This window comes from Danio rerio, chromosome 20, assembly GCF_049306965.1.
Source record: "Danio rerio strain Tuebingen ecotype United States chromosome 20, GRCz12tu, whole genome shotgun sequence".
NCBI classification, from domain to species: Eukaryota; Metazoa; Chordata; class Actinopteri; order Cypriniformes; family Danionidae; genus Danio; species Danio rerio.
In genome coordinates, this window is record NC_133195.1 from 17,190,573 (window position 1) to 17,200,176 (window position 9,604).

The following is a 9,604-nucleotide window of genomic DNA, read 5'->3' on the forward strand; positions in this document are numbered from 1 at the left end:
CAATGAACATTTATTGTACTTTCCAATAATATGCTCCCTGACTATGTTTTCAATGTCTGAGGTTTACATCATTTCAACTAAAAATAAAAAGACAATAATATTGATTTTGACAAAAAATATGAAACATTACATTAACTAGGGGTGTAACGAATCACAGTTGATCTGTGATTCGTAAAAATCACCACCCACAGTTCGGAACACACGTCACCCGCAGATTAATACTTTTTTTTTTACTTGTAGATTAATTCTAAGTTTGTAACGATCACAGAGAGATCGCCTCTCGCATCATTCAAATCACATGTATGACAGCATTTAGACTTTCCTGTAAAACATAATGATGATGGAAGAAGTTGTGGTAGGTTATTCAAGATGAGGTGTTTTTTTTTAATATTATTAAAGGTGTTTTCTGTCACTATTTGTTTAGCCTGCATCAATGCATTCAGTGTGAGCTGCACGATTATTTAATAGATCAGGATCTCAACAACCACGCAACATAAAATATAAATGGTGGTGGTTTGCACGTTTATTAATCCTTCGAATTGCTGCATTCAAATCTGTGTTCAAAAAATGCAAAAATCTTTAGTCTTTTGAGTTATTTGTGAAATTAAAAACTGTCAAATAACACAGAAGTACTGGGATAACCGTTTATAATTTAGATAAAACCACTGATGTTTATGGTAAATATTAAAATCACCATCATATGCATTTAACTTGATGCTCAAAAATGAAAGTTTTAGGTAGCAAATACATTATTTAATCATAAGGTGGCGACAACCAGCCATCAAAAATATGTCACTGAATGATTCTGCAAATGACACATTTAGCAATGAAGCATGAAGTTTTATGAGTAAATGAATCACTTAATAATTTATTGAAAATGAAACTAAACATTTTACAAATTATGTTAGATTTATACATTAGCGTCATCAGTAGTAACAATGAATTTTTCACAGTATTGAATATTTTACTATTTTTTATTATTCAGCTGATAACTGCTGTATTTTATTTTTAATAAAATGACAGCTTCTAAGTTCTGTTTGTTAAAACCAAAAGTATCTTGCAGTACTGCTTTTGTAATAAATGGAAAGCGTTTTACATTTGTCTCCTCTATTTTTTGGCTGATCTGAAAAATTGTCCAATGCATGACTAAAAAACCATAATGTGATCCAAACTGTGAGATTTGTAATCCGTTACACTACAAAAATTTACTGTATAAACAAAACCATTGCAGTAAATGAACCTTTCATGGTAACACTCTACTATTAAGAATTAATCTGTTATCATTGGATAACGAATTGGCTAGCACACAACAACATTTATTAATCTTTACTTACATTAAAAAAAAAAAAAAAAAAACGTTCATTGCTCTAAATTGGAAATTTGTGTTTACATCTACATTTTTGTTAAATTGCAAACAAAATGCTATGGGGCAGTATGGCTTTAACAACTTTTGTTCCTTTTCTCACTAATGCTACATAAAAACTGTGATGGCAGTGCACTTTTCTTTAATGTTTGCTTCCGAAAACATTGGTTGGGCTTAGGCTGCGATTTGTATAATAATGACGTTTCCTATGTCACAAACTCATTAAAGTCCTTCAAAAACTCTGGTTGTTGAGGATAATAGTTCTAAAAATTTGATCGTCACTGAATATAATTTAAATTATTCATGTCCAATCCAAAACAAATGAAGTTTTGTTGTTCAATGTTACCAACAATGGCACTAACTCTGCATCTGCTCCACAAACAGAAGATTTTTTTAATATATAAAGAGTATTGTTAAAGGTCCCGTGAAGTGCTTTAAAATATACAAACGTTTGACAAAATCTTAAATGATACTCGAAGAGAGGGAGGGACGTAGTGTAGCTCCTCCCCTTTTTTCCAAAACAATAGTGTTTTGGTTTATCACAGCTCTGCCAGTGAGAGCGATTTAGCTTAATCACATCAAATAAAAAGCAAATGGCAAACATCTTGAAGGGGGCGGGGCTTGTCAGGCACCAGATAGCATTTGATTGGTTATGATTTGATGAGAAACTGTAGTATGAGTAATATGAATAAAACCATTTAGGCGGAAGCGACAAACTACAAGCTTTACATGTTTATATCAGTTGTATATATTCTAAAGACAAAATCGTATCACTGTTTTGGAGCACACTAGCTTATAGATATCTTAAAAAATAACAATACTGATACTAACATCTAAAAACCTTTATTTTAATTTAATGAAACCTTTAATTACTATTAAATTACCACTAGAAGTGAAGAGAAGTGAATAATGTATACTACTGAATGCAGGAAATGACGTAAACGCACTTATATCCGAGGCTGTGGCACTTCCTGTGTCCGTATGTGATGAGGTTTCGGGGTGAGGGTGGTGTTGGGGGGACTTTAGGCAAGGCTCCTTCAGCAACATTACCATGACGACCACATAATGGTGATGCAGATATGTCTGGACCTGTGTCAAACAAACAGCAAACACAAAAAACAACAGTGTGTGTGGCGTGTTCAGTATTTAACATACAGCTGTGACAATCTGTGAATGTGCCACTTTGTTATGGTATAGTGTGGCTAAACTCCGCCTCCAGAGAAAATCAGCAAAGCCTACTTATACACCACTGGCTGTTTAGCTCCGCCCACTAATTTAAGAATGTGATAGGTAAATAATGAAAGACTCAAATCCAACTACAAACCAAACAAGAAAATAATAAAAAATATAAGGCAAAAACAATCTATTTTTTGTGAAGTTTCCTGATATGTCATTGGTCATTCGTTCACTTTATTTTACTACAAATTTGCAGCAACTTGATGCATGATTTTCAGAAAGATTCCATATCGCACTCATCTCAGCCTCTCATTTCTCTTCGAGAGCTTACTCTGCTTCTACCTACCATGATAATAAGTAATGAATACTTTAGCTCATCCATCAAAATGATTTCTGCAGGAGTCCCGTAGGATGTAATAAAGACCACAACTCCTATGATTCCAAACTCATTCAGTGCATAATCAAAATGCGCCTTTGTTTGTTGTGAATATGCCCCCTCTAGTGGTGAAAATCGCATACTGTCTTAAAAAATACCAACAAGCCTGGTTAGTTTCAGTGTGTTTCTCACCTGTGAGGTCTTCTCTAGAGGCAGTGGTGCGAGGCGTGCTGGTAGCTGGTGGCTCAATCTTTAGGGACAACCTGACATGCACAAACAAAGTCTGTTACTAAAACACTGAGTATAGTATATAAATTTATACACAGTTACAGAGTTAGGGGTGTTTAATGGTTGATACAATTTTGGTACAGGTCATATCACTATGATTATAAACACTTTAAATAATTTCACAACTGCAGATATAGCTTAATATAAATAATACAAATGTAGGTTATGATTTCATATTTTATCCTCCTCATATTATTTTAAATAAGTAATATTTAGATTTTCATTACTGTTTTATCTTTTTTTAATTCACTTAAACAAAAAATTTCTACTTAAAAGTACAAGTGCTTTTTCTCACTTATAATTGTCGTCCTCCACAAACTTCTGTAGCTCCTCAATGTAGCGCACAGAGTTGAGATACTTCTGAACGTGCGGCAATACTGGGATTTCTGAGACAGAGAGACTTATGAGTTCACAGCACTACTTCGGTCAAATTCTCGAAGTAATCAAACGCACAGATGAAATACACACCATATTCACAGGATCTCTGCAGGTCTGAGATGATTCTCAGAATGTTGTTCATGAGGTTGGAGCGCTGTTCGTTTTCAAGGATGCTTCCAGTGGAGGGATACGCCGAATCAATGTACGTCAGATCAGACAAATAGATTCCTGCAAAAACACATACACAAGATTGTTACAAACATACAGTTTATACACAATAGCATTTTTTATACCAAATTATCCTGTATTCTTTAAGCTACAGCTGCTAAACTCGGGTCACACCTTCAGGTTAGTCTTGCTTTACACATGAATAACTGATCAGAACAAAATAACAAATACAAACCACGAACTTGGAAAAAAAAACAACAAATTAATTAAATTAACCAAGACAATGGTCAAAAACTCAAAAAAAAAAAAAAAAAAAAAAACAGTAAAAAAGTAGCCAAGGACATGTAAAAATATGATAAAAAATGATAAAAATGATAAAAAAAGATGCTAACAGCATCTAACATTATACTAGCAATGTGTTACAACAAGACAGAGATCATATTGTCTCATATTTTGTGTCACAAAGCGGTGAAGCTTTTAATTTCAAAAAGTTACAACATTAATAATGGTGGGAATGTTTTAAAACATTATATAAATGTGGTAAAACACACTAGCAACATCCTTAAACATGATAGCAATCTGTTGAACGTACTATTTAAACTTCAAACTATACTTCAGCAGCATGCTAAAATGTTAACAACACATTAAAATGGTAATAATACCAATGTGATAAGCTACTATTTATTCAAACTTCTAACTACTTAAAACTTCAAAACAACGCAGTAAAACTTAATGATGTAACACATGCTAGCAACATACTAAAATGTTATAAAATGGTAATACTGTGTTAACGACAAACATGCTAGAAATGTGATGAACTACTATGTATTCAAATTTAAAACTTTAAAAAGACATTCTAAAAGTTGATGTAAAACATCTTAGCAACATGCTAAAATATTATCAACATATCAAAATGCTAATAATGCGTTAACAACAAACATGCTAGAAATTTGATGAGCTACTATTTAAACTTCTAACTACTTAAAACTTCAAAACATTGTGGTAAAACTCGACGTAAAACATGCTAGCAACATGCTAAGATGGTATCAACATATTAAAATGCTAATAATCTGTTAATGACAAACATGTTAATGTGAACTACTACTTGATCAAACTTCTAATTACCTAAAACTTCAAAACAATGTGGTAAAACTTGATGTAAAACATGCTAGCAACATGCTAAAATATTATCAACATATTAAAATGCTAATAATCTGTTAATGACAAACATGCTAGCAATGTGATAAACTACTACTTATTCACACTTCTTACAACTTAAATCTTTAAAAAAACCTGTGAAAACAATACTTTAAAACATGCTAGCAACATGCTAAAATGTTATCAACATTTTAAATTCTATTATCGTGTTAACGACAAACATGCAATATGTTGAACTACTACTTAACCAAACTTCTAACTACTTAAAACTTTAAAAGGACATGGTACAACTTGATGTAAAATATGCTAGCAACATACTAAAATGTTATAAACAAATGAAAATGCTAATAATCTGTTAATGACAAACATGCTAGCAATGTGATACACTACTACTTATTCAAACTTCTTACTACTTAAGTCTTAAAAAAATTTATGAAAACAATACTGTAAAACATGCTAGCAACATGTTAAAATGTTATCAACATTTTAAATTCTAATATCGTATTAACGACAAACATGCTAGCAATGTGCTTAAACTACTGCTAATCCAAACGTCAGCTACAAAAGGAATACCTACACTTCTAGCTTTGTTGGAGCATTTGCTCATCTGCATCTATTAGACCACTATTATTTTGTATGCCAAGTAAAATATTATGTCTAAGTAAAATTTTAAAGAAGTTTATCAGTACTTTGTACACATCAGAAGTTTTCCAGACCAAATGGTCTTTAAAATACATCTTGCAGAAGTACATGTGCTACCTAGGAATAGACTTCAAGCTTTTAAAACTTCTTTAAACCACAAGTAGTTTCTTTAAAGCCTTTATTTTCTTATTTCCTATCAGAAAAAAAATGTTTTATTTTCACTCTGTTGTTTGTCTGGAGTTGAGAAGTGGACAGACAAGTTTTCTCTGGCCCATCTACAGAGTGCTTATTTCATACTAAGTAAATATTTGGATTAGTGAGGAACATTATGTGGAGGAAGTATCTGAATTAGGAAGAAAGATGTGCAGCTTCTGGAGAAACATTTGAAACATCTTTTGAGATAGAAGGATATTGATCATATAAAAATGTGATTTTTGTGAGCACTACAGTAGCCTGCATTTGAAATGGATCAAACCTTCAGTCTAAGGTGTCCTAACACTACTGAAACCCCACTATTCTTGTCTTTTTTTTTTCTTGGCAATTTTTTAAAAACTATTTTGAACCAATTCAAATGTTGACTACTGTATAGGCTTGGAGACTGCAAACAAGCATCCGTCCATTACAGATATTACATCAGAGCAGAACATCTGGGCTAATCATCAAAAATAAAACACAAGCCACCGATTGCGATGACAAATGAAAGCTTGAGAAAATAATTAGGAGGCAAACCAATCCCAAAATCCAGACTGATTTAAAACAGACCTAAAAGGAGAACAGCACTGTACGCACAGTTTAATTTATCATTACGCTCACAAAATCAGGGCTAAAGTAAGAATTGCATCCATATGGCAGACAGACTGAAGCATACACACTTTACAGTATTTTTAAATAAATACAGTTAAGGACAAAACTATTAGAGCTCCTATGAATTTTTATTTATTTATTTCTATTTAGATGAATTAAATTTTTTTAAAGAAATAAAGAAAACTGCTAATGTCAATAAGTTCTTAAGAATTTGTTGTAAAGAAGGCTACAACACGGCTGTTAAAAACTTGCATAATTAACCTTACTTGCCTAGTTTAAATCACATATTAAGCTGAATATTAGTATCTTGCAAAATACTTAGTCAAATATGATGTACTGTCATCATTTTAGGGTTGTCAAAATGATTTTTTTCTTCGGTGCACCGAGATGCAGATGCAGACAATTCGGTATCAGTTCAGTAATAATCATAACCGGTTATTATGTTGTGACGTCATTTATCTTATATGCGCTGTCGCTGTAGCTTACCATGGCGAGGGAGGCGAGTGCTAGCATTTACAACGATCCAACTACTTAAAAAAGCAGAAACGGTGCACAATGTGTGTCATATGTGAAGAGCGCCAGCGCGCAAGAGCCAATCACGGCACTTTCTGTTGAGCATGTGATCAATCAAAGGGGTGTAGGAGAACTTGGCAACAAGGATGAGAAAGCGAGCGCGATATTTATATTTGTTTACATTAATTGCTTCAAATGCTCGTGTTGTTTAAAGGTACAGTTTATATGTCTGACTGTTTGTATTAAAGAACAAAATTGTATTACAAATTGTATATAAATATATACATTTTAAATACAAGAATTGCTGCGGTGAAGAAAATATAAAACTGTGTATGGAAAGCATCGTCAATGCACCGTGATGCGCCGAGATATCGAATTGAACCGAATCGATGGCATGGTAATTGTAACCAAACCAAACTATAAGGCCAGTGTAGGTTCACGTCTCTACATCATTTTAAAGACAATATAACATTAGTTTGTAAAGCTTTTAAGTTAAAAATGTAGTAAAATAAATAAATGAAAATAATAATAATAATAATTTTACAGTAGAGCTAATAATATTGCCTCTATTCAACAACTGGCAAGACCTCGGGTCAAATACTAGATTCTTCATTTCATAATGTGTTTCTGGTGAGTCCGCAAGTTTTTTTTTATTTTGTTAATTTTTTTTTGTTTGTTTGCTTGCTTTTTTATTTTAACTGATTTTGGCTCAGAAGGTACAGTTGCAATGGGTACTAATGTTCCTCGTGGGAGTGATGACCAAGGTTGTTGCTGTTGCTCTTTAAGTTGACGTCTTTTTTGATGGATTCTGCGATTCGTTTTTCCTCGAACTTTGCTGTACCTTCACTGACGATGGTTCTCCACAGTGGTCGGTTCTTCACTGTCATCTTCCAGTTGCATTTCATTAGATTTGCAATTTTGCATTTCATTAGATTTGCACTAAGGACATCTTTGAAATGTTTCTTTGGAGCACCTATAATATGTTTGCCCTCTTTCAGTTTACAGTAGAACATCTGCTTAGGGAGACCACCATCAGACATTCCACTAGGTAATCCCTCCACCTTAACTGTTTTTTGATATAGGGAATGTAATGTAATGTAATTTGTATTTATATAGCGCATTTACCGTGTATGGCCATACACCCAAAGAGCTTCAGAAGGGGGGCGGGGGGTCTCTCCACACCACCATCAGTATGCAGCATCCACTTGGATGATGCGACGGCTGCCACAGGACTTTTTACCAGCTATAGGTGGAATGGAGAGATAGTGATAGAGCCAATTTGGTGGATGGGGATGATTGGGAGGCCATAATGGATATTAGGCCAGAACACTAGGGTTACACCCCTACTCTTCTATGAGAAGTACCATAGGATTTTAAATGACCAAAATAAGTCAGGACCTTGGTTTAATGTCTCACTGACAGTATAGGGTCCCTTTCACTGTAATGGGGCATTAGGACTCACACAGACCACAGGTTGAGCGCCCCCTTCTGGCCTCACTAACACCACTCCCAACAGCAATCTAGTCTTCCCATGTGGTCTCCTATCCAGGTACTGACCAGGCTCAGCCCTGTATAGCGGTTTTGGGCTGCAGGGTGGCATGGCCGTGGTTCAGACCAACAGTCTTCAATGTGGGCAGTCTTGCCTCTTGTAGTATGCAGATGTTTGTTCTTCTCTCTTCCCATCGAATACTAAGTATCTTTCGAAGACAGCACTGATGGAACTTTGAGCATTTTCAGATGTGCAGTCCAGAACTCAGCTGAATAGAGAAGAGTAAGGATGACTACAGATCTGTATACAATAAGTTTTGTCTCCTTCTGAATGTCTCGATCTTTAAAGACTCTATTGCAAAGTTTACTACATGCTGAACCGGCACTCTTCAGACGGTGTTGTTTCTCAGTGTGGAGATCGACATTTGCAGACAAGTAGCTTCCAAGATAACAGAAGTAGATCACGTTTTCCAATCGAGTACTGTTGAGTTGAATTGATGGAAGACTGACTCCATGGGTGGTTGGAGGAGCTCGATAGAGCACCCGTGTCTTTTTAATGTTGATGCTAAGTCCGAGTCTGTTATATGCCTGATGGAAGGCATCCAGGATCTGCTGTAGGTGTTCTTCTGTTTGTGCAGCAACACTGTTGTCTTCAGCATTTTGAAATTGATATTGTCTCTATTATACTTCATGCATTTACCGGTATCTGTTATGCTGAATGACAATGGAGCATTGTTTTACCAATATTCTGACACATTTTTATTTCTTTTGGAAAGATGTGTATATTGATATATAACAGGTAAATATAATGTATATATTTGAATAGTCTATCTATGTATATGTACAACTGTTTTTTGTACATTTAATTTGACAGACACCAAAATGGTGTGTCTCATCTTTCATCAATGCAATGTATAAAATAAACAAAAGCGAGAGAGGAAGAGAGATGGCTCCTTTGTGAATGTCAGACAAAGCTCAGGCACAAGCTAAATATTATTGTGGGAAAGCAGAACGGGAGAAAATCTGTACCGACCAGGAGGCGTCTGTCCATTTCCTTAACACCTCATTAAGTAGGGTGAAGTCCAGCCATTCAGGCATCACACTTCCATTTAAACACCTCTGCAGATCACACAATTCATAACAAAGAAAATAAAACAGATGCCAAACGTGTGCTCAAACCACTACTGCTGCTGATCAGAGCTCAAACAAACAACCTGGGAGAAAAACAACCAGAACTAAACTGAAGGGAA

General features: G+C 34.5%; 1 protein-coding gene across 6 annotated transcripts in view; it reads right to left on the reverse strand.

Annotated features, from left to right (window-relative positions):
- The window catches only part of ralgps2 (Ral GEF with PH domain and SH3 binding motif 2), a 225,722-nt gene that overhangs the window by 38,337 nt on the left and 177,781 nt on the right, over positions 1 to 9,604 (reverse strand). For all 6 annotated transcript variants that reach the window (XR_012395421.1, XR_012395422.1, XR_012395420.1 and 3 more), the window contains 4 exon segments: positions 3,672 to 3,809; positions 3,499 to 3,589; positions 3,108 to 3,178; positions 2,311 to 2,452 (listed from right to left, as the gene is read on the reverse strand). Coding sequence is in view for 2 of the 6 variants with exons in the window: in NM_200474.2 (NP_956768.2) it covers positions 2,311 to 2,452; positions 3,108 to 3,178; positions 3,499 to 3,589; positions 3,672 to 3,809 (442 nt within the window). In the remaining 4 variants the exon portion in view is untranslated.